Genomic DNA, 26,777 nt, shown 5'->3' with positions numbered 1-26,777 from the left:
TATTTTTTAACAGTGAGTTGAAATTCCAGGTCTACTCTTATGAGATGTGTGACCTAGGCAAGTTACTTATATCTCTGTGCCTTAGTTTCCTCACTTGTGTAAAATAGAGATAATAGTAATATCTAGTTTTTAGAGGGACTTTGAAATTTAAATGGGATAATAGATTCTAAGTGTTTAGTTTAGTATCTGGAAAATAATGGCTCAATATTTGTTAGTTATATAGATAATTATCATTATTATTAATTAAATCCCCAACAAAGCAGCATTATCATAAAATTATCACAAAATTGAGGTGGTTGACTTGCCTCAACTTCCATCCATTCTTTCAAAGACTGACCTAGTCCTACAGTTTTTGCTCATATTTTCCTACTAAAGCAGATATGTTACCTCATTGCAAGTGAATTTCAGGAACCATTTCAATTTCTTTCTTTTTTTTCCTCTGGGAAGTCTTCAGTAAGGTATTTGTTAGGGTAGCTACACTGCAACAGATAAATTCCAATATATCAATGGCTTACTATAACAGAAATTTATTTCTCACTCATTCTTGTCCTGTTGGTATAGGGAAGCAGAGAAACAAAGGGATTTGCTCCAGAAAGTCATTCAGTGTCTTTCATCTTTAACACAGAATTTTCAAAAGCTATGTATGATTCTGGGAATCAACATACAGATGAAAGATGGAATATGAGACAAGAAGGACTATTCAGGTGTATCATGTGTCATTCCCATTAACATTTTATTGGCCAAAACTCAATGACATTGCAACACCAATTGCAAGAGAGTCTGGGAATGGCAATCCAACTGGGCACCCAGAGGAAAAAGAAATGCTTTTAGTATACAGCTCATCAGTTTCTCCCACAGGTTTCCCTTCTTTAGTTTTACTCAACCCTCACTATGGTCGGGAAGATAAACTAATTCCCAACCAGATAGTGCATCTGCCTCAAAACCAAGATATATGTGTGCTGCATGTTCTCATTAACTAGTTATCTACCGCCCTCAAATCCAGTGAACAATGGCACACTTAAAAACTACCTTCTTAGAAATGAGAATAATGGGAGATACTGCAAAGACGCTAGTCCATAGCAATGAAGAACACTTTACTGTAGGCTTTGTGAAAGCCCGTATATTACAATGGCTAAAATCCAAAAATAGCTGGTAAGAACATGGTTCTCATTCATGCCTGGTGGGAACATGGAATGATTCAACCACTTTGGAAGACAGTTTGGCAAGTTTCTTACAAGGGTAAACATTGCTATGCTTTGTTAGGTGGTATGGTAAACCACACCAACAGGCTCCTAGGAATCTACCCAACTGATTTGAAAAGTCATGCTCACACAAAATGTGTATGCCCACATACAAATGTTGGTAGTAACTTTATTTATGATCACGAAAATTGAAAGCAACCAAGAGGGCCTTCAATAGGTAAGTGAATAAGCAGACTGTAGTAATCCATATAATGGAATATTATTCAGTGAGGAAAAGTAAAAATATTTGAGCTATCAAGATAAACAAAGACATGGATGAATCTTAAATACATACTGCCAAGTGAAAGAAGTCAGTCTGCCAAGGTTACATACTGTGTTATTCCATTTGTATGATATTTGAGAAAAGAACAAATGATAGAGATATTAAGCAGATACGTAAGGGGTTGCTGGAGGTTCAAGGTGAGGGGTGCAGAATAGATGAAGTACAGGGAACCTTTTAGGTTGGTAAAACTATTTTTTTAACAGTACATGGTGGCTGTGTGGCAAAATGCTTTTAAACTCATAAAACTTTTTTAAAGTTTTTATTAAATTCCAGTTAGCTAACATGCAATATAATATTAGTTTCAGGTGTACAATAGAGTGATTCAACACTTCCATACAACACCTGGTGCTCATCACAGCAAGTGCACTTCTATCCTCATCACCTATTTAACCCATCCTCCCACCCATCTCCCCTCTGGCAACCATCGGTTTGTTCTCTATAAAAACTCATAGAACTTTATAGCAGAAAGAGCAAACCTTAGTATATGAAACTAAAAAGAAATCATTTGGGGGGATGATGAATCCTGAGATGAAAGTTATAGAACTCTACACCTGGAAATAGCAAATATTATCTCTTGATTATGAAATTGCATTGACTTTTTAAAGAAAGTTATTTTAATTATATCAAAATGGGGGGGATGGGCACCATTATACAATTCTAAATCTTGTGTGAGGCATTTCTTGATTTATACAACATCTACTACTCAAAATTCTGGGTTGTGGAGACTTCTCCCAACCCCACTGTTACTGAAGTATGGCACCTTGAACATCTTGCTCACCAAGACCAACACACTCAAAGTTAGCTTCCACAGCTGGAAATACTGCACACCTCGCTCATTTTCTGTCTACAGCTTCAAAAATTACAAACCAGGAAATGGTCCTCTTCCTACAAGTTGCCAGCTCTTGCCACCTGAAGCCATTGTCGCTTATCTACCAACTAAATTCTTACGAGGCTTCTAGCTTGCTTTTGCTGCATAGCAGCAAACGGCTGTTGCCAAGGTCATCCACGTTTTCCCTGGCACCTGAGCTGCTGGGTGCCTCCCTGCTCTGATCCGCCCGGACTGCCCAGCAGTTCTGGCAGGGAGGATCCTCACTCAATTCTAAATGTCCTCTTAGCTTAGTGTATAGAATTCATTTGATTTCTCTTTTATGTTGCTCTTATCTCTTAAAAATGATGCGGATGTTTGGGTTGGAACATTAGAATACACAGCTACTCTAGTGAAGGATTGGAAGTTTCAGAATTGTTCAGCACATCGTTAAGACCAAAACCTTTTTAGGTAATTCTGCCATTTTTTATGAGTGCTTTTTTAGAAAACTATCAAGAAAAACTATTGCCTTATTGCTGCACCTGCATCCTTTTTCTTGTATTTGTTTTGTTTTGAAATCATTATGAATACTACCATTGGCGTTTCCATCAATAAAATTTAGAAAAGGAGATATGAAGGAGCAGATACCAGTTTTTCAAAAGTGCAAAAGGCAATCTGTACAATATTCCATTTTCTGTGTCTCCTGATGAGCACTAAGCACCTTCTCATTCTTTCATTTCCAAACACTTTTTGAGCAGATAAGTCTAGTACTATCAACATCCTCAGGCTAGAAGTCAAGCTAGAAACCCACTGTGGACCTTCTCTGGTTTTCATACATGTTTTCTCTGGTCATTCAGTGTTTTAAAACAATTTAAAATGCTAACCCCAATATTTGGGAGATTTAATATAAAAATTCAAATTTCTGGCTTATCTGTTTTTTTAAAGAGGACTCTCTGTCAATACTGTGTCCACATTCTCCAAAACAATAGTAGTCTTATACTGAGAAGAAGTTGCCCCTTCTGATAAATGAGGCACACTCCAGTCTGCTACAGGCTCCCTTTCTTCCCTTGTCATGGAAGGTGAGTGTCAGTTACTACTTATGACTGAGCTTCCATTCTGAAATCAATCCTGATCATATATAGAAGTCCTGCTTGATTTCATGGGCATTTGTGTTTGCTACCCCTTTTTGTGCATTTTTAGACCTATAGGAGAAAGACAAGCAGAGTACCAAGTCTACACCAGTGGCTATTTCCTGTGCCTCCTAGGTCACTCTGTGCTTCAGTCCTAAATCCAAAATTTGGAAGGAGCAGAAATGCGTTCAACATATGCAGTTTCATTCAAATGAGGAATATACTTAGGAAAAAGGGAACGATGGATCAACATCTAAATTACCTTTTATTTATTTATTTTTTGTGTGTCAAATATAAATGTCTGGTGAATCCAGGAATTTTTCTGTATTTATTTTTTTATTCACAAGGAAAACTTACAGAGTAATGGAAAGAACACTAGGTTTATAGTTAGAAAAAAAGCAAGTGGTATTCACTAGCTGTGTGTCTTTGGGCAACCCACTAAACTCTTATGAACACATGCATACACTTATCTATAAAATGCATATAATAGCTCCCCTATCTTTCACAGAGTTATGAAGGCTCAGGTATGATTATGAATGTGAAAATGCCTTAAAAAACATGAAGCTCTTAATGTAAGGGATTATTTTAATGAAAAATAGACTCTCAAATGTTAATGAATGAATGAAATTCAGGCATTTAGCTAACTTTTATTGCCTTTTGACTATCTGAGTTGGCCAGAATAATGTCCTCCCCAAAGACAAACACATTATCCTCAGCCCTCCTAACTATGTTGCATGGGTAATAGGACTTTGCACATGTAAGATATTGAGATGGTGTAATTATCTTGTATTGTTACTATGCTGACACACATGAGTCAAAGACTGTATGAGGCTTCTAGAAGCTGGAAAAGGCAAGAAAGGAGATTCTATCCTAGTGTCAGTAGTGCCACTCTGTCCTGTGAATATCTCCATCTAGGGACTTCTGACCTCTAGCAATGTAAAATTATAAATTTGTGTTGTTATAAGCCACTAAGCTTGTGGTTATTTGTTAGAGCAGCAATGGAAAACTAATACAACTTCATAACATTCATGGTCTACACATAAAAATGAAAGGGAAACATGCCACAAGCAATATCATATTTCCTGTATTATTTGGAAATTTGATTACTCTTGTCTTAATTCTGGTCCCACATGCCTTGGGCACCTTTACCTCAGCACAGTTATTCAGTATCTGATTATCCTATTCCAATTTTCATAATCAACATCATATTCCTGTCATTATTCCCCCTCTCCAATATCTTATCTAACTCTCCTCTTCTTGTATCTAAATATTTCCCCCAAATATTGCTTCTTATTTTGTGAGAGTGAAAACAGAGCAGAAATCTCGGAAAGCCTTTAGGTTGTACTTATTCTTTTTGACTTATGTTACTTGTTGAGCATTTATTTTCATGTTTCTGTTTTATTTGGTTTTGGCTGTTTATTAATTTGTTAGCATCAAGCATCTTAAATCCTGGGCTCATAGGTACTATGTACAAAATTCAATCATTTATTTTGAAAACTAAACATATTTTCCTGCTCATGCACAATCCTGATATTTTCAATTCATCAGTCCTTATATATTCTGCTTAGGCAATTTCATCCATATCCATATCCATTTTGTGTAGATGAATCCCAAGTCAGTGCCTCTGGTCTAGCTTTTACCTGCTTATATTCTTATAATTGAGAATACAGACATGATAAAGACACATTTCCCCAGCTTCAAGATATTTGACAATTTGCTGTATTTCCATGCATGAAGGCAATAAGAAGTGTAGAGGACAGGCACCTTAGTCAGTCAAGGTGGTGAGAAGAATGCTTTCAAAATGATATGATGCTTGAATTGATCTTAAGACACACATACGAGATATGAGTTAACCCAGAGTCCCAGAGACAGCAAAAGGAGAACAGAGAGAGAGAGAGAGAGAGAGAGAGAGAGAGAGAGAGAAGACAGAGATAAAGAAATAGAGAAGGAAATTAAAGATGATCACAAGTTTGTTGAATTCAGTCTGGGGCCATCCCACTCAAATAACACATTACAATAGGTGGATATACAAACATACACAAAAGGGGAATGCTTGTGGAGAACTTCAACCTGCTGTATTTTATGTCTCTGTGGAAGAGCAAACAATTAAAAACAAAGAGTCAGAGCTCAAGAGGAAGGTCCAGCCTCTAGAGCTAGGGACATAGCGCTGGGATTATCCATACAAGGTGAACATGCAGAATGTATAATGACAGAAGGCAAGAGGGCTAAAAAGAAAAGTCTAAATTCCGCAGACAGATGTGAAGCTGCACATGGAAAAGGCAGAGAATGAACCACTAGAGAGTTCAAGAGAACCAGGAGAGATGTGTATCAGCAAAGCTAAGGTCAAAGATGGCTTCAAGGGGGTATAGTAAACAGTGTCAGATACTGCAGCAAAATGAAGTGAATTGATCCAGGCTATTTCAGTGCTACTTTGAAATAACCAGCTTTGGGAAGAATTTCAGGGTCCACAGATGGGGGACGAAGTCAGTGAACCCTGCATGAAGGAAAGATCTCCAACATTAAAGAGGAGGTAAAGCCAAATACCAGGAAAGGCACCAAGGTTCCAAATGTCAAGGGAAGAATGAAAAACATCACCACATCCAGGAAGGTCAATAAAGGGTATGAAAATACAGTTATTGAGCCAGGAGGACAAAGAAAAGAACTCATAGGACCTGGAAACAGAGCAGTATCGAAGCTTCAAGAATCAAAGACAGATTGAAAGTGGTCTTTAGACTCCATTATGAGGATGTCACTAGTGAGAGTCGCGTGATTCCAGTTTATAGTTGGCAGAGCTCTGTATGCAAAATAAGGGGGAAAAACTGCAACTAAAAAAATACGCTTTCGGGATGCTCCATTATGAAAAAGAGGAGACACAATGTAGGTAATGGAGGATGCATCATTAGAAAGTGTGGTTTTCCTTTAAGATAGAAGTGATCAGAACATGGGAAAATGGACAGATAGAAGTCCTGGGAAACAGGAAGTATAACTGATGGAGCAAGATCCCTGAAGAGGCAGGAGGATGAAATCCAGAAGAAAGGAAAAAAGTTCAACAATAATTTAGCTTCTGAGATTTTTGATATTGGGGAAAGAAGAAAAAGAGAAACTTGCATTTCCTGTATATTGTCCATAATAATGATGAAATTAAGTAACATTTAAAAGTGTAGTATGAGAGACTTGTTGCAGCATTTAGAGAAGTTTATACACAACACATTTTACACCTATAGATACAGAGCAACACATTTTTCAAAAGTCTAAGCTCATTTGGTATGACAGATCAACAGTTTATTTTTAAAATCAGCTTTCAAAAAGTCAACTCTATAATAAGGTGACACCTGAGTCTATTAATTATATATCCTATTTAGTGCATCATAAGTCACTGGTTTATTTGATGGGGAAAAATAAACAACTCCTCTTTAATAGGAAGAATTTGTTCCTTTGTGGTCCTTAAATTCTTTCAATCTATTACTCAGAGTAGGCGCTAGTAATTTCATATCCAACAGAATTGAATTAACTTGTTAGTTAATATGTTCAAGGTGTATTTCAACAATTAGAATTCAAGTAGGCTTTAGCAAACACCTGTGTCTGATTAGGCATCTAAGCCAGGTTTCTCTATAAATATAATTGCATTTCAATACTTGAAAGAAAAAAATAATTTATCCATTTATATGTTACCATTATCTATATTCTGCTCCATGCACCCAGGCTCTAAGAGACCGCTTTCTCGTTCTCTTAACAAGAACAGAATATGAATCATCTTTTGACACACAAGAAGCCCGGCATGGAAGGTAAAGGCCATACCTGCCAAAGTATTCCCAGATTTTTGTATCCATAAGCTTATAGAGGCACCAGATTTGAATAATTGCAAGAAAAATATGGGGGGAACACACAAAACATACAGAGAAAACTATAGGTCTAAATTCAGTTGTCTTAGATGGCCAAGAAGTATCCATCCTTGAAGGAGGAAGGGACAGAGCCAGTTGGTGGTAACTGCGGTAACATGTTGTGTGATCCATGGGTGTGTCATACAACATTGCCTGCCTCCAAAAATGTGGAATTTCTCATAATCTACTCCAGCAAAAAGGCAGAGGTCACAGCTAATGCAAAGCAGTAGATACTGCCAATGCCAAACCATTTGTGTTTGGATTTAGAAGGCTTTTTGCCCAGCACATTTATCTAAAAAATGCTAATGATCGACTTTTGGAAATTGTCCCCTTTTCCCTCAGAATCTGGAGCTAGAGCTATCTCTTTGCCAACCATTCTCTATTGTCTCCATTTTTCTGCTTTCCGCATTCTTGTAGGTTTAGCAGCAATTCTCCAGTCTCCAGCATGGCATCTTGCAAATCTCCTGCAAATGACTCAGAATAGTAACCAAGTCAGTCTTATTCCCAGGGCTCTCACTGGGGCTATCTTGGCTTGTTCTAAGTTCTCAGAGCTGAGTCACTATTATAGACTCTCTCCTACCACGTGTCTCCCACCTGGGCAGCCTCCTGACCCTTCTATGGTTGGGGGCTGCTTTGAACTCTCAGGTCTTCCAAGGACTCAACGTTTGATTGAAACCTCCCAGCCTGCATTCTTACCCTTAAGTTCTGTGCTGTGAAGTGCCTGCCTACTTGGTCTCTGCCTGATGCTAACTCCTGAGTCTGAGTGCTGCTGGCCTTTTGGGATATCCTTGAACAAATTGCTGAACCTCCCAGATATTGTCTACATGTTTGCTTTAACTTAGATTCATTAACACATATAAAAATATCTATGGGGGATTTCTAAATGAAAAGCTTAAACCATACAAGTATAAATTTTGAAGAATAATATTCAGTAAAAAGGTACTGAAAAACAGATGTGGTCAGGTGTCTGAAAGTCTGGATTTCCATTGTGGCAGTGGTTCAATTACATGCATATTCTAATTTTCTTCCTGGGCCTGAGATTGGCTCTATTTCTCAGGCTTCCTTACAGGTAGGTGTGGCCATGCCACTGAGTTCTGGACCATGACAGATAGGAAAAGTGAAGTACCTCACTGCTAGGTATGGCCCACTGGTGAACCTCATTCTCTTCTCACTCTCCGCCCATCATTTGAGGGGATTCCAGGGCCTCAGAGGAAGACAGAACCATCATTTTTGAAGGACTTTATGGAGGAGAGTCCTCACCAATCCACTGTGGATTATGATATAGCAAGAATTAAAATTTTCTTGTCTTAAACCACTGAGATTTCAGGGGTTATCCGTTACACCTAGAGTTACTACTACCAATGCATTACATCTACTTTCTTTGCCTCTGAGGTTTCAGTGCTAGAATCTGAACTAATCTGTTTACCTATCCTCAGTGGCGGAGCTCCAGTTATGCTGCTATGCCCTTTACTTTCCTGCATCTGTTCATTACCACCTTCATTTAAATGAAAAAATAAAAAACAAAAACAGAAACAAACACAAAAATCAAAACATCCTTTTAAGATGTTTCTCTGGATAATTTTCTCCCTTATTACTCCCCATATATCTCTACTTCTCAAATCTCCCAGATTAATTTAGGCACACTAATTTTTGGCCAGTGTCCCCATGGCCTCTCACAACTTACTATAATCTGCCATTTTCTAAATGGGTAACCTTGGGAAAATAGTTAAACCTCTTCAAGACATAAATTCTTTGCCTAGAGATGATGACATCTCAGAAATGTGTTGTCAAGCCAAATGAACATCAGTTACCTCGATTACAAAATCATGATACTAAGAGGTATTTCATCTGTTTTAAAATGTCTCAAATGGATGTTAACAGATTTTTATTTTGAAAAACCTGAACTCTGGCAAAATGTAAGCATTCTTTATAAGTTTTTTCCTTCCTTTTTTCTTATCCCCTTACCCTCTATTATTAGCTATGTTTGGGGATGAGGGACTGAAGATGTTTCTGCAAAGTGCTGTCATTTGCTGCCTACAGGAACTTATGCCATTCACTCATTCGTTCATTTATCAAGTATTCATTGAGTACTCATCCTATGCTAATGTAAGGAAGAAAGAAACAGGATGACTTAACTAATGAAAAAAAGCTGGAAAAACTGGTGGGGGGCGGGAGGGGGGGTATAAGTGGCTGCATACCCTGAGGGCAGGAGAGAGATGAAAGGATGAAAGGGAGGACCTTACGGGGGAGTCTTCAGCTGGATCTTGTTGAAGATTGCCATTGAAAGTCAAAGCAGACGAATCCGTATGCCATTTGTGCTACAACTCTCTTCCTCCTGCCTTGGAATAAAAATATCAGTGGAAATTATTCGGTAAATGTGGCCATTATGTTTTACTTCTGCTGATATTGAAGTTCGTTCTTATTCCCTGAGGATACAGGTAAAGGTGGAAGCAAGGCAGTGGTCTGGGTAGGTTGGAGACGCCAGCCTGGAATTTAATATTTTCTGTAGGCAATCTCTTCATGGGTAATTGAAAGTGGGCTCTTTGAAATGCTAGTGATTTAATACTTTTCTTATGAATTAAAAAATAGGCACATGCTCTTCCTTTATTCTTTATAAAGTAGCCATTTAAACATCTTCCAGTGTTGGAAGTATTTCTAGCTTAAATATTTCAGAACTTTGAAAATTAAAAGGCTTAGTATTTAGGGCAAATACTCCCTGTCCTGTTTCACATAACTAGGGCTGAACCTTTAATGTCCTGACATTTTCTGGCACCGGGACAAGTGCTGCCATGTTTTACAGCCACACGGAGAGTGAGGTAATCACTAGCAGCAGAGGCATTGATGTCTTTCTCTAAGTTATTCACAGTCTTCAGGTCCCACATGTGCTGATTCCTACCTGACATCTCCTCTCTGCCACATTCAATTGCTTTTGTTAATTTCATTGATTTAAAAAGAGCAGTTCTGCTTTCTGCTTGCCTTTAAGGTAGGCAGGAGGATTGATGTATTTCTTTCACTTCCATTCCCTGCGGTTGATGACATTTTCAATAAATAATCTTATTTTTTTGTTTCCTACTTTGCATTATAAATGTCTTTGGAATGTATGGGCATAGGTACCTGGTCGTACTCATGGTATAATATACATGCAAGCATGTGTGTGTGACTGTGTGCAAACATACATATACACATAGATATGTATATGTATACACATACACTCACAGAAAAAATGTGTGTATACATTATGACTATGCATCTTCAGTATAATACAGTCATAGGTGCATTACTTACTCATACTTATATTTATATGTATATATGTGAACATTTCATGTATATATTTTTACACACACAGTGAAGTGTTGGGAAGCCAGAAAGATGCGGAAAACCATATCTAATGAGCTATTGGGTCAGTTAGGACTAATTTCAGTCCCTGTCTCAGTACTTAAAAGCTGGGTAACTTGGTAAACTCAGTCAAGTAACTTAACTCCCTAATCCACAGATTCTTCACCTGGGATAATAAAACCATATCTCATATTGTACCCATGGGGTATTTGGGACTGTAAAATGAGATCAAGGGCCACAGTGTTCACCCTTGCGGTGATCTTGGAACACAGCAAAAGATGAACGTTACCTGCCATTAGTTTATATTGTTTTTGTACAGACATGTGTAGCCATTCTCTAATTAATGGCAATTGGTTCCCTGCTTATCTGTAATTTCTGGTTAAATTAATGCCTAATCCAGAGCTCTTTTTTTTCTTGTTGTTGCTAATTCTTGTTAAAAACCTTCCCAAGCCAATGAACTCTACAGATTATCTAAATTTGTTAAAATGATCAATATATTAAATTTCTAAATATACTGAAATTATGTTTCACGTGCAAAAATTAACAAATTTTATTTTTTTTCAGCCAAATCATGAGTAGGACCTTAATTAAGCAATGGATGTTTCATTTGGTTCTAGAACATATACATGTGTATGCACACACATAAGTGTACATATATGTAGAAGTAAGATATATGCATATATATAAACAGTATAATCATATACAATGATAAATGAAAAAGCATAAAAATAAACCAGAAAATAAAAATTAAATGCATGATAGCACAATCACAATACTTTCACAAAGACTACTTGGGTGGAGGAAAGGGTATGCCACTTCTTTATTATGTCTTTGGGTCACAATACTTAAACATGTGATCTTGGGCAACTCAATGTCTACACATCTTGGTTTTAACTATCCAACCTTAATGTCCTACAGAAATTATTGTGCAGAAAAGTTTAACTTCTAATGTTTGGGAAAATGTACATTTTAAGGCCAATAGAGATTCTTGTCTATGTATTTGTACGTGTGTACTTATATGAATGAATTTGTCCTTAGGTACTGGATTAATTTTGTCAATCTTTAATAAATACATTTTCCTGTAACATCTGCTGAATCCTATTTGTAATAATGAAACCTACCCATTCAGCCATTTTTCTAGACATATACCCAAGGGTGTCATTGGCATCTAGATATGCAATTTGGGAGCACAACTGCAGTCTCTTGAAAGTATTGTTTTTACATGTTATATAAGCATGGTCTGTGGTGGATACTTTGCATATAATCCAAAAATCACTCCAGAAGATATCCTTATCAATATTTACTTAGTTATTATTTTTTTTTAACGTTTATTTATTTTTGAGACAGAGAGAGACAGAGCATGAACGGGGGAGGGTCAGAGAGAGAGGGAGACACAGAATCTGAAACAGGCTCCCGGCTCTGAGCTGTCAGCACAGAGCCCGACGCGGAGCTTGAACCCACAAACTGGGGGATCATGACCTGAGCCGAAGTCAGACACTTAACCAACTGAGCCACCCAGGCGCCCCCCTTATCAATTGTTATATGTTACTCCATGTACAGTGGCTCAAATTTTAGATTTATATGGTGATTGGCTCTTTCAACACAATTTACCAAATGCCTACCATAGGTCAAACTTCTTGCTGGGAATTGGGAAAACATGGGGAGTAAAATCAGACCCAGTGCCTGTCTTTGTAAAGCTTCCAGTCAGTATGGGGGGTGATGTGGGATAGAGTGCCATGGGCACTAATCAGATAACAAAAACACGTACAATTGCAAATGTGATATGTGTAAGGAACAAAAGATGAGAGAAATATTTAAGTAGTAAAGGTCAACAGGATTTGGGGAAAGATTTTAATTGGGAATGGGTGAAAGAAATAAGGATATAAAATATACTCTTAGTTTTCTGGTTTTAGTAGCTGGATGGATAATGGTGTCTGAGATATGAATTGCTAGAAGAGTGCCAAGTTTGAGGTTGGAAATGAGGAGTGAGTAATGCTCTGATTTGGAGGTGTTGGATTTAAGGTACCATTTAAATGTCCAAGAGAAACTATCAGGTAGTTGTCTGTATGATTCTAGCTTCAGAGGAGAGCTAGATATACATTTGGGAGTCATCGGTATTATGAAGATAATTGAAGCCTTGGGCGTGTATAAAATTACTAGGAATAGTATAGATGAAGAAATAAAAGAGATTAGCAAACATTTTGAGAAACTGTAAATGGTTATAGGAAATTATGTAAATGGATGTGCATTTGTTCATAAGCACTATATCAACAACCACAGATCAATGCAGGTATTAACAAAATTCAGAGGAATAAAATGCATAATCTGAACATTACAACTTGTAACATAAATGCTATCCATTTGATAATAAATATTTATCCAACTAATGTTGTTATTAACTTATGACAAATATGTATTCAGAGTTGATGATTTTGATGGCATTAAAATTGAACATGTTGGCTTTCTAAAAACAGCCTGAACAGCATTGAAAATTGCTGATATTGGTGTTTTCATAATTTGAACATTAACTATTAAACACATACACACTAACATTCACACATACAAACATAGAAACTTAGAGTATGAAATGTAGAAATTAAAACTTAAAAGAAATCAATTAATGAACTAGGGCATAACATTTAATACATTTTTTTCATTATTTGTTCTCAGATATTGATGGCATTGTGTTTTAGATATCATCTCTGTTACTAAATCATTGAAATTTTTATTGAACAATAAATATTTTAGGTTGGATAGAGTTCAGGAAATAGTAAATTAATTTGAAATTCAGTTTTAATCAATTTTTTTGATAAAATATCTATATGGGCAAATAAAGATGATGGAAAGATGTGTTCAACAGAAATATCCTTTAATCAGTCTTTCTCCTAGAGGGAATGGTTTAATGGGGATGAAAGGAACATCATGATAATTAATAAATAAACATCTGCCACCATCTTATAAAACATGCAGTAAATTAGAGGGTGGACACAGTAGTGGTCATTACCAATTACTGCGTCTTTGAACGTTTTAAATCATCGTTTATCAAAAACAATGTTAAGTTAAAATGATAATGAGATGGATGGATCCAAGCACAGCTGGACACCTTCCCTTTGTTCCTGAAAAGAACCTGTGCTTGGTAAGGACATGCTGGCAACCTCACAAACCACGTTGCATGCAAAGAGCTCAGAGCAAAACCAGTACATACATCCCTGTTCCCTCTGTATCTGGCAAATGTAAACTTTTCCTGTAACTCCTTGGCTAAAGGGCATAAATGGCTCTTGGGCCTTCCACAGGCTTTCTGTACTTTAGACTCCATGAGGTCAGGGTTGGGGTCCATCTGCATCATGAAGTAGGGTGCCCACAGCCAAAATTTCTACATTGCCTGTGGAGTGGATCCACCAGGCTTGGAGGACCAACACATTAGAAGGGGCTGGATTTAAAAAAAAAATGTTTATTTACTTATTTTGAGAGAGTCAGAGAGCATGAGCTGGAAAGGAGCAGAGAGAGAGGGAGAGAGAGAATCCCAAGCAGGCTCCACACTGTCAGATCAGTGCCCCATGTGGGGCTTGATCTCATACAAGAGATTTTTATCCTTCTATGGAGCTAAACAACTTTTACAATTAAATTATATTTAGGCTTTAATTGTTGATTAACACTTCCAAATTTTTGTTAATTTTCCCCCCAGAGTGATAGGGGTTAGCAATTGGTACTCAATTCAATTTTCTTTTTTCTTTTTTTTTTTTTTAACATTTACTTATTTTTGAGACAGAGAGAGACAGAGCATGAATGGGGGAGGGGCAGAGAGAGAGGGAGACACAGAATCTGAAGCAGGCTCCAGGCTCTGAGCCATCAGCCCAGAGCCTGAGTGGGGCTTGAACTCACAGACCGCGAGATCGTGACCTGAGCTGAGGTCCGACGTTCAACCGACTGAGCCACCCAGGCGCCCCTCAATTCAATTTTCATTGTAATTGCTATTTCTTCTACATGTCTCAAATATTTGACACACGGCACCAGCTATGCATTTGCTTCAATGTAGGCATCCTAGTTTATGACAGCTGAGAATTTTAACAACTGCACAGCCATCTTATGCCCATTGTCAGCCAGGTAGCAAATAGTTCAGTTCTAAAATATACCAGTATCTGCTTTCTTAGGCCACTCCCAAGAGTCCAGCTTGTCCAGGTTGTGTTCTCAAAGATGTAGATTCTGAGACAGAGATTAATGTGAAGGAGGTTTTTCAGGGTGTGCTCTTGGTATCAAAGGAAAGGAAGGGATACGAACAAAGCAGGTTTGGATATAAGAGAAGTTGATGGTGATGGCATCTCCGTGGAGGCCTCAGCCAACCCTACAGGGATATTTGACACTGGCGTGACCCTTCGGAGTTCTGCTGAGTTTTCTTTCACTGATCACTTATTGAGCACAGTCCATGTGGGGTAAGTGGTATCTTTAGCTAAAGCAATCCTGGTAGGGGGCTGAAAGTTGAAGGTTTTCTGTGGGCAGCGCTTCTGGTATCTGGGGAAGTAACTCCTTTGGTCCTGAAGGAGGATCTTGACTGTGCATCATAGAATTTACAAACACATAATCACATCTAAGTAAATTGTGACTATGGCAAAATGAAGACAATTTAGCTTTTAAACCAGAAATTTTTCACCTATTTATTTACTATTATTTTGAAATCTTCCAATTTAAGAGAACTCTTTGTGGCTATATATTTCCTGTATTGATACCCTTCTGCATCCATAACTATCAACTGTGATTAATTTTTTTTGAATGCCCCTTTTATAGTCTGGGAGATGATATGGGAGATGCCATGATTTATCCTTTTTTTTTAAATCACTCTGCCAACTAATACCAAGGGCTCCATATTTGTTGAGTTGTTGTTGACTGGATGATACCACAGTGTTTGTCAGGCTTTCTATCCATTAATTTACTTTCTACAAAAAGGTAGTATAGCAAAAGATGATGACCATACTGTAGATATTCTACTACTATTAATTTTCCTCTACCACTTAATTTGCATATAAATACCTAAAGCTTAAAAATTTCTCACAGTATTTTAGGAGAAAACATCCACAGTAAATGGACCTTGTTAAATAGATTAAATTAGCCTTTCCAAAGGACTCTATAAAAGCTGAGATTAAATTACTTTTAGATTATCTAAAAATATTTTTTGTTTTCTATTAGAGTTAATTTCCGGGGGATTGAGGCTCTGTACTGATCAGCACCTCTCATATGCTCTCAAAGCTCTTATTTTGAATCTGAGTATTATGTCCATTGCCTATTTCTGATCTCCATGTAAATTTGATTTTTATAAAATAAGATTTCACATTACTGTTAATACCTGCAGATTTCTAAACTTTTACATTAGATTTGGAAATCACCCTTGGTTCTCAATAGCATTTCCAGATAGAGAGAAAAAAAAAGCATTTCACTTCTCTTTCACTTCAACATCTGTGATAATCTTTCTCTAAGTTCATTTTCTTGGCAATGGGAAAATTTTCTCCTCCTCAATTGGATAGTCACCAGTAGTCAGTAACTATCAGAAGAGAGCAGAGAAAGTATTCTTTTTTCTGTCTTTCAGGTCCTTAAAAAATTAATGTGCCTTTAGAAATTACTCTAGAGATGTTCATAGAAAATTGCCAGATGTACATGTTGGTTGCACATTTGGGAATAGGTGCATTCTGCAGTTTTACTGCACTGTGGGAAAACCATTGTTCTAATCCAAAAAATGTGCTGCCCAAAGCCCCATATCTGTCACAAGGATTGATTGTGTGGAAGCTGCAAAAGACAATTCAGCACAATTTTCTGGGGGATAAAACATTTTTACAAGATTCATTGGAAGGCCCAGGCTCAAATAAATATTGCAAAGCCCCTTACATGCCAAGCTCTGCCATTACATAGCCTCCTCTGGTAAAGCATTTGGTCCATCATGGGCCTATCTTCACTCCTTTGGAAAAGAATTATCTTCCTGGAAATATTATTTTTATAGCATAAATATAGATATGACATAGTTCTGTAATATAATCCCAAGTGAAAAATAATTGAGAAGTTGTTTCATAATATTAATAGGCATATGTTTAAAAAAAGAATCCTAAAAGTATAATGTGGTTTCTTGCTGTTATGGGCTGAATTGTGCCCTCCTAGAATCAATATGTTTAAGTACTAACCCCTAGAATCTCAGAATAGGACTATACTTGGAGATAGTCTTTAAAGAAGTAACTAAAATAAAATGAGGTCACTAAGGTGAACCCTAATCTAAATGCCTAGTGTCCTTATAAGAGGAAGAACTTTGGACTCAGACCCATACAAAGGGAAGACCACGTGCAGAGAGAAGATGGCCATCTGAAAGTCAAGTAGATAGGCTTCAGAAGAAACTGACTTGCCAACTTGATCTTGGACTTCCTGAATTATGAGAAGACAACTTTATTTTGCTTAAGCCACTCAATGTGTATATTTTGTTATGGCAGCCCTAAAAAAAATAGTAAGTCTTTGATATCTGTTGACAACATACTAGCAATATTTGTTATACTTTCTAAGAAAAAGTAGTTTTCAAAATTACATTGTTTTCATACTTAATAGGAAGTCAGTGGTTTGTGTTTATGGAGAATAGGGGATAAGACCTGTTTTTGCATATGAACACTCCAAATTAATGTGAAGCCAGTTATTTACATTCATGTTATTTTTTCCTCTAAGCATCACTAAATGTATTTGCTAAAAGGCAAAATCAGCAGAAAATTCAGAAGACAAATTTTTCAAAGTTTGTTTTTACAATGGAAAAACTTAATATCCATCCAATAGGATAAAAAAACCCTGACAAAATGTAGTAGTAATATGATTTGTATATTTATTGATTACATATGGTAAGCAATAAAAATGCAATGTGCATAATTTATTTAAGTAACTTGCAAAATCTTTGTCATTCAGTTGATTTCTAAGAATGGACTCCACATTATTTTGAAGAAAAATTGATATTTTTCATTATCAATGTTTATAGACATTCCATGATAGTTTAATATAGGCAATTATTTTTAAAAAACATAATCATCATATCTTTAAAAATACAGAGCAAACAAGAGAATGAAATTTTATATTTTCTGATAATACTGTGGCTTTGATTTAGTATTTTATTTATTCCAGGATTGTGTGTGTGTGTGTGTGTGTGTGTGTGTGTGTGTGTGTATGTGTGTGTGTGTTAAATACCTCCTGCCCCTGAAAAGACAGTTTCCAAATTATGGAAAACATATATACTTAAAATCTCAATATATTTGGAAAAAAGTTACGCAAGTATTTTGGTTCGCATCTCAGGTGATTTAATTTTATTTCAGCAGAAATTATAGAGAAGGTATAAGAATTATAATAAATACCAGCAGCACAGAATTTCGCCAGTGATGTTACCTGGCATGTTGAAAACAGAGATATACTTAAGTGCCATTTGACAGGAACACAGAGCCATATTGTTTCATCTTTTCATTACATTCAGAATAAAAGTAGATTCAAACCGATTATGGAAAACACTGTATAGCTTAATGCAAGGAAAATTCCATTGTGATAGACATGAAATTTCTGAACATCAAATTTACAAGTTCAACAGAAGGTTATCGAAGTCTATTTCAGACATCAGTGTGTCTCAGACTTGAGTGTGAACTGCAAGTGGGCAGAGATGTTTTACTCAGTGTCACTGTAGCACCTATTCCTTTTAATTTGCTCTTCCACGGTGAGTTGTTCAGACTGGACCTCCACTCTGGGAAATGAAGGCTTAGCTGCACATGCACTGCTTGGAGCATCACAACCTGTATTCCCATTAACGTGGGCTGTTACTATTGCTTCACCATGCCCACGTTTGATGCCCTTCCCAAATTCTCTTAAATACAAGCATGGCATATTTTTAATTTGATCTACAGATTCCATTAAGTCACGTTCGAAAATGTTCTCATTCTTTTTGGAAAAAGCAGCGATCTTCACAGGGTTAGAAAAAAGGAAGTGTAGATTTTTGTTATTTGCATGGTTTCCTTTGGTGTTTAAGATATTTGTATCAGAAGAGGCTAAGGATCTTTCCTCCTTTACTATTAACCTGCCACTGAGACCCAGTTTGGGGGTAGACTGCACGGGACTGCCAGCAGTAGCTCTGTCAGCCTGTTTCCCAAGAGCCATGGCTAGAATATTCCTTGAGTACGCCTTCTCAGATTCAAATATACCAAGTAACTCTGAGATTCTAGATGCATTTTCTAAATTTTCAATTTGAAATTCACTTGCGGTATAGTTTGCTTCCCTTGACAATGGTAATAGATTAGGAAATTCTAAAATAGATGTCTTCTGCCTGCAATTACTCAGACACGAGACTGCTACATAATTGTTATTATTATTCTTATTCAAATTCTCTTTACAATTTTCTGGCACCACCTCTTCATCAGTGTTAGCAACCTGTAAAACTTCTGCACCATCAGGTTCATTAGTTTCTTCATTTTTCCCCTTCTGAGCACTCTGCACAACCACATTATTGTTGTCATTAAGATCCATTTCACTTTTCCTCTTATTCTTTGTATCTTCAGCCTCATTCAGCTTATCTTGCACATTCTTATTTCCTTCCTTCTTCTCATCTTTTCTTGCTTCGTACATGTCCATGTCTTTGATTCCTATAACATCCTCTTTTTGACACATATGGATGGACTGCAGATATGGCTGCAGGAAAGAAACATTATCTTGGTCCTGCCCTTTATTTCCCAGAGTTTTAACGGGTTCTATTAGTGATTCACTTTTAAATTCAGAGGATGTAGGGACTGTCATTTCTGGTGGCCATTTAGGTTTACTCATTTTGAACTCTTCCTCAAGGGGGAAGGTCTTCTTAGGCATCTCCCTGGAAGGGGGCCAAATGATTTTTAATTTTCCCCTCTCCCTGAATTTTTTCAAATCATCTCTTTGTCCTCTACTGTTACTATCATCTAACTGTTTATTAAGATCTCCAAGTAAGGCAGTGTTTTCCACACTACTTTTACACATATCTGTGGCTTCATTAGGAATAAAATCCACTGAGCTGCTTTGATTTTTGTAATTCCATCGATCTTTATGCTGTTTGTGTCCAAAACCTTCATCATAATTTCCTTTAGATTTGAAAAGCTGGTTAAAGTGAGGTTTACAATATATTTGTCCATGAAGTGATGCATAATTTCCCAAACTGCCAAAAAGAAAAAAAAAAAGAAAAAAATGTTTAACATTCCATATATATACTGTAAATTCATAGGGAATTACGAAATTAATTATTTCAAGAATGAGTCAGAGATTCAGTACAATTAATTTACTGGCAATAGGAATGTACTTATTAATTGAACGTTGTTAGATAATGGTTACTGCTAACATTCAACATGATACATGTCTTATTTAGAATTTCATGTTTAGTATTTAGAATTTCATGTTGTATGTCAAGTACTGGTATAATAGCTATTATAGTATAATACATATATGGATATAGATGTTGTAAAATGATAAGACTAAACCTTTGTTAATTCAGTGGTTTATGCGGGGGCTACATTTTTCAATAAATCCTGAAGAGTACATACACACACACAAATCAACCATTTAAATTTCCTTGTTAACTAGATTTTGAATGTATTGGAAAGGTTGCCTATGCAATTGTTTATTTGGCCTCTTTGGGGAGATCAACAAATAGAGTGCCTGTTAAAATTAAAATCAAATTTAGTCAGAGGCATCATTTTTTTTTAGTTATCACTGAGTCTCCACATAAATACAGATACACGAACTAGATACCAAAACTTAAAGCCCATGGATAAAGTTTATAACAAAACTAAGTGATAGGTGCTCTGGTGGCTCAGTCAGTTAAGTGTCTGACTGTTGATGTTAGCTCAGGTTGTGATCTCATGGTTGTGAGATCAAGCCCCGCATTGGGCTCCACGCCAAACATGGAGTCTGCTTGGGATCCTCTCCCTCTCCCTCTCTCCCTGCTCCTCCCCACTCATGCTCTCTCTTTCTCAAAATAAACAAATAAATAAACATTAAAAAAACAGCAACAAAAGTAAGTGACAAGGTATCCTCACCAAACGCAAAATATAAGGAGGTAAAAACAAACCCAAAACTCTAAGACTAGCCTGAGAGTCGCATCTGTATGAGTGACAGCAGAAGAAGCAAGGAAGGTGTCTAAAAAAACAGAAAATATAAAACCACAAAATAGCCAGTATTTTCTGGAAAGTATCACATGCCAATCAGAGAATAGCAGCTGAAACTGGGCGGGGTTTTATCTTCTTCATTGGCCAGTGAGTGCAAGGGCCCTGTAATAGGGAAGTCTGCCAGAGAAGTTAAAACTCTCAAAATTGACCAACTGAGATCCCCTTTTAGGATAACACTTTACACTGAAAACAAAAATATGGGAATTGAATCAAAACGTAATTGGATAATGATGACAGAAATGAAAGAGAAGGTCCCGACTAACATGGGGAAGATGAATCAAGGCAGGAAATCCCAGAATTCAAGTCATTGTGGTTTTTTGGACAGTGTATGAAAACTGGAATTGGTAGTACTGTGAAATTGGGAAAACCATCCTAAACATTGCCTCCTCCTAAGATTTGGGAAAACTAATGCCATGTGAAAATGAGCCACAGAAAAGTATTAAGGCCAAATATCATACAGATTTATTGTAAGAAATGAAAGAGTAAGGAGAATTTTTCATATCACTACAGACAATGAAAACATGCTAGAAAAACATGTTCTCAACATCAAAATTTTAAAAATGAGCGAAAAGACATTAAAACATTATAAAAAGGCTTGAAAGTTTAGCATGAATTGTAATTAGAAAAATGTCATAAATTAAAAAAAAGAAAAATGTCATAAATGAGGTGAGGTGTGAGAAATCGGGGGAAAAATCAGAAATAAAAGAAAAAAATCAGTAACAGAAACTAAACTAAAAGAAATTAAGAGCATATAAACACAATAGAAAATATTTTAAGAGGAGAAATAGGAGAATAAGAGGATGAAAACTTACAACCAGAAATTAAAAAAAGATGATTTGAGAGAAGAACAATTAATAAAGACAGGCACAAAATATCCATGTAGGTATAACAGAAGTTCCTAAAGAAGAAAATAAAGTAATGTGATAGGTTAAATGCTAAAAAGCTATAGTTTAAGGAAACTTTCCTCATATAAAAAGGTATGAAACTATGTATTGAAAGAGGCACACTAGGTAACTGAGACTATTTGACCCAGAATGACCAACGTCAAGAAATATCCTAGTAAAATCACTGGACGTTAAATAAAAAGAAAAAAAATCCTTTGTGTTTATCTAAAAAGAAAAGAAAAGCATATGATTTATAAGAGAAAAAATTAGATTATTATCAGTCATTTCCAACACTTTACGCCAAAAGAAAATGGAATAATGCGTTTAAAATATTCAGTGAAAGAAAGTGTAAGTCAATGATTTTTCTTTCAGCAAGACTGACTTTCCATTATCAAGATCACAGAACAGCCTTTCTGAGGAATCTACTAGAAAATAAGCTTGCATAACTAGAATAGCTACAGAAGTATCAACATAAACATCTGTTGCAAGCATTATATACATATAAATATAAAGCCTATAAACTAAAGATGAAATGATGGCAATGAGGGAGGTGGTGCGATATGTAATGGCTGCTTAATATGACACTGAAGACATAACACAATTAAAAAAGAATGGAATGCGGATGAATGGGAAGCAAATGCCATTTAAGTTTTCCTAATCAAATTAGGGGTGCTGATAGTTTTCTATTCCAAAACTGTTGTTCAAGTGAATTTGGGATACTCTTTTTTTTAATGTTTTATTTATTTTTGAGAGACCATGAGCGGGGCAGGGGCTGAGGGAGAGGGGACAGAGGACCCCAAGTGGGCTCTGTGCTGACAGCAGTGAGCCTGATGCCAGGCTCGAACTCTCAAACCATGAGATCATGACCTGAGCCGAAATCAAGAGTTGGCTGCTTAACCGACTGAACCACCCACGTGCCCCTGAATATGGGATATTCTAATTCTTTCCTTTCCTTGGTCTTTGAGAACCGGAAGTCTTGAAGTGAAAGTGAGGAGGCAGACGTGGAATAGAAAAGAGGCTACGGCAAAAGCAATGCAGTTTTGAATTCAATTTGAGATATTCCTACAAATTCATGATATATTTTTTATATATATATAAACATTTACTAGCTCTTAACACTAAGAAAGCTTCAAAATAGTAACCAACCCAGTAGAAAGAGCATTGAGATTATAACCTTTAAATGCCATTTCTCACAAATAAAAAAAAAGTAAAAAGGAAATGACTGATCCTGGATCTGGAGGAAGTAAGTGTATCAAAGGAATATGGAACATCTAGTCCTACCAGATAATGAGAAAACTATCAGAGAGTACTTAGGTCTTGTCAAAAGGACTGAAGAGAGAACCTGAAGAGGTCAGGGATAGAATGATTTGAGCTTCAGAAATGATAATAACTGCATCTGATTAAAACCAAGCAAACATATGTAAGTCTGTGAGTTTATAAATATATCATGAATATTTTAAAATTCATTACCTCTTAGGAGATAAGGAGCCATTTCATTACATTGTTAAATAAGTAACGGATACATTGGCAAACAGGTAAACAAAGGGAAAAAGTTATGTATTTATTCTGCCTTTCCTTCACCAACTGTACCACCAAGTGACCACATAGTAGATGAGGGGAAGAATCACCTGTAAAAGTAGTCAAACTAATAATGAAAAATAAAGAACAAAATGAGAATATGAACATTTTGTAAATATCAATTAATGCATATAGGTATTAAGATTTCATTTTTGCTATGATTGCAAAACCAGACACTATGTGCTTACTATATTCTTGCCAACACTCCCTATGTTCTTGAAAAAGGTATCAAATCTTAGTTTAAATCAGAATCTAGATTCAGCTGACAGTTTTTCAGAAACACAGGGGAGAAAGGAGTATGTGAACTACATGATAAGTGAGCAATCAGCAAATCCAGACTGGATAATTCTACAGGTCAAATATTCCAGGTTCTTCACAAATAAATGGTAAGGAATGAAAGAAATGGATAGAAAACCCTATAGATTTAAAAGATGTAAAAGACATATCAAAGTTTTAAAAAATGAATACAACTAAAGTATAATATCCAAGAAAGCATATTTGGATAAAAAAGCTATAAAAATGCAAGGAAGAAACTATTAAAAAGAATACTATTTACTCAGAGAGAGAGAACTGGTTGTGTTTGGGTGAGGCACATGGAAGGAGCTTCTGGAACCGTTGGCAATGTTTATTTATTGACCTTGGTACTAGTTAGAAAGTGCTCACTTTATAATAATTTATTAAATCATACATTTGATTTGTTTTTTTCTATATTTGTGGCTTTTGGTATAATGACTTTTAAAAAATATTAGTCACTGGGGGCACCTGGGTGGCTCAGTCTGTTAAGCATCCAGCTTTGGCTCACGTCATAATCTCATGGTTTGTAAGTTTGAGTCTTGTGTCAGGCTCTATGCTGACAGCTCAGAGCCTGGAGCCTGCTTCAGATTCTGTGTCTCCCTCTCTCTCTCTCTGCCTCACCCCACACTCACGCTCTGTCTCTCTGTCTCTCTCTCTCTCTCTCAAAAAAAAATAATCACTAAAAAATTTTAAAAATATCAGTCATCAAATATTTTTCAGTCCTTTTTAAATGTCAGGGCTTTACTAGGTGTTGAGAGTCAAACATTAACACATTTCCTACAGCTGGAAAGCAGTTACATTAGATTGTGTTAAGAATGGGGCAAGCACTGGGATGCTCCGGGAGCACAGAGGAGGGACACTTGAATCCATATGTGGGGATCAAAGCAGGCTTTTTCAAAGACATAAAGTCTCAGTTGAGGTCTGAAGAATGAGTGGAATTTAGCCTGGTGAAGAGCTGGAGAGGGGGCATGGGAAAACTCCTACAAGGAGTGGAAATAACATTTGGGACCAACTAGATATGAGAGAGAAAGATAATGATTTTGAGGAACTGAAATTCAGATTTCATGAAAAGTAACACGCAATGGGAGGAAGGGGTGTTGGGAAAGGAGCTAGGGTAAGACTCTGAATTGCCTGTTAATTCATAGTAAGATGCTAATTTTACTTTGACAGAGGTAACCATCATATGTTTTAAACAGATTTGCATTTTAGAAAGATCATTTTCACTACATCATGGAGCATGTACTGGGGCAAGTTGTTGGTAGTAATGGAGGTAAGAGATAATGGGGGCAGGGAGGCTAATTTGCTAGAAAGACTGTTGCATTAGTACAGGTGAGAGACGACACTTGCTTGGAAGATGCCTGGGCTGTGGGGATGGAGGAAAATGTACAGCTCAAGAGGCATTTATGGGATATCAGTTATAGGACTTGGTCATTGCTTGGGTATAGGGAATGAAGAAGAGGAAGGACTGAAACGTAACTTCATGTTTCAGTCATTGAGTTAGTGTTAATGTCATTTATTGAGAGACTAGCATACAGACCAGAAGTCAAGGAAGGAATTTCAGAAGACAGAAAAAATAATGGGGCATATTGAATTTGGTGTACAAGTGAGAAATCTAATTGGAGATGAATGCTAGTCATTGAGATATAAGCATCTGATAGAGAAGAGAACTGGGCTACTGTACAGATTTCAGAGTTATTCTACATGGATGATGATTAAAGTCATGGAAGTGGATGCAGTAAACTATATATATGAAGAATATAAACAGAAGAATAAATGGCCATAACAGAATCCTAAGGAACTCTAACATTTCAGTAATGGACAGAAAAGAGTCACCCACATAGGAGTCAGAGAAGGAACACCCAGAAGGTAGGACGAAACTATTATACTCTGGCGTCATGGAAACCAAAGAAAAAAAACATTGCAGTAAAGGGTGTTTGACATTGTCAGTTTAAGTCAGGAAAGATATAGCCTGATACACACTGGATTTGGCAAAATAATTACAATTTCAGCATCTCAGACTATAGCCACACCAAATGCCACATTCATTAAAATGCATTTGTTACTGTATTGATACAGTGCTTCTGTTGCAACAGACAGGAACAAACAAAACAAAAAACAACAGACAAAAAAGACCTAGTATATCTTACCTGACACTGACAATACTCTACATTCTTATTTTTTCTTCTTTTATTTAGACACAATACCCAGACATAGGTATACTCTAGACCATCACCTAATTTTGTATATGAAGTTTTACTGGAATACAACTGGGCCCATTAGTTTACAGCCACACTTGTTCATTTAGTTATCTGTGGATGCTTTTCCACTCAACTGGAAAGTTGAGTAGTGACAGAAATAGTATGGCCTATAAAATTGAAAATATTTACTATCTGGCCCTTTACAGAACAAGTTTTCTGACTCATGATCTTGAATCTAGACTTAAGGGGTGCCTGGATGGTTCAGTCTGTAGAAGATGCAATTCTTGATCTCAGGGTCTTGAGTTCAAGTCCCATGTGGGGCACAGAGCTTACTTAAAATAAAATAAGGTTGGGGGTTCCTGGGTGCTTCAGTTGGTTATGTGTCCAACTCTTAATTTGGCTCATATCATGATCTCATAGTTTGTGAGATTGAGCCCCCACGTTGGACTCTGTGCTGCACAGAGCCTTCTTGGGATTCTCTCTCCCTCTCTGCCGCCCAGCACCAGGCCCCCTCGCACTTTATCTGTCTCAAAAATAGATAAATAAGGGGCGCCTGGGTGGTTCAGTCAGTTAAGCATCTGACTTTGGCTCAGGTCATGATCTCATAGTTTGTGGGTCCAAGCCCTGCGTTGTTGTGCTCTTTGCTGTCAGTGTAGAAACTCTCTTTGGGCCCTCTATCTCTATTTCTCTTTGCTCATCCTCTGCTTTCTCTCTCTCTCTCTCTCTCTCTCTCTCTCAAAAATAAATAAACATTACTTTTGTTTTTTTTAATGAGGCACCTGGGTGGCTCAGTTGGTTAAGCAACCGACTCTTGGTTTTGGCTCAGGTCACAATCTCACAGGTTTGTGGGTTCGAGCCCTGCATTGGGCTCTGTGCTGACAATGCAGAGCCTGCTTGGTATTCTCTCTCTCTCTGTCTCTCTCTCTGTCTCTCTCTGCCCTTCCCCTGCTTGTGTTCTCTCTCTTTGAAAAA

General features: G+C 36.8%; 1 protein-coding gene across 4 annotated transcripts in view; it reads right to left on the bottom strand.

The window, feature by feature from the left end:
* Positions 1-17,966: 17,966 nt before the first annotated feature.
* Positions 17,967-26,777, bottom strand: part of XIRP2 (xin actin binding repeat containing 2) — a 693,081-nt gene continuing 684,270 nt past the window's right edge. For 3 of the 4 annotated variants that reach the window (XM_045033894.1, XM_011285335.3, XM_019838210.2), the window contains one exon: positions 19,708-19,845. Coding sequence is in view for 1 of the 4 variants with exons in the window: in XM_045033895.1 (XP_044889830.1) it covers positions 18,339-19,845 (1,507 nt within the window). In the remaining 3 variants the exon portion in view is untranslated. Of the gene's footprint in view, positions 19,846-26,777 lie in introns of all 4 variants that reach the window. The other variant, XM_045033895.1, reaches the window with a different exon arrangement.

Source organism: Felis catus, chromosome C1 (genome assembly GCF_018350175.1).
Source record: "Felis catus isolate Fca126 chromosome C1, F.catus_Fca126_mat1.0, whole genome shotgun sequence".
NCBI classification, from domain to species: domain Eukaryota; kingdom Metazoa; phylum Chordata; class Mammalia; order Carnivora; family Felidae; genus Felis; species Felis catus.
The sequence above is the reverse complement of the archived record's forward strand: the minus strand, read 5'-3'. Positions and strand labels throughout refer to the sequence as shown.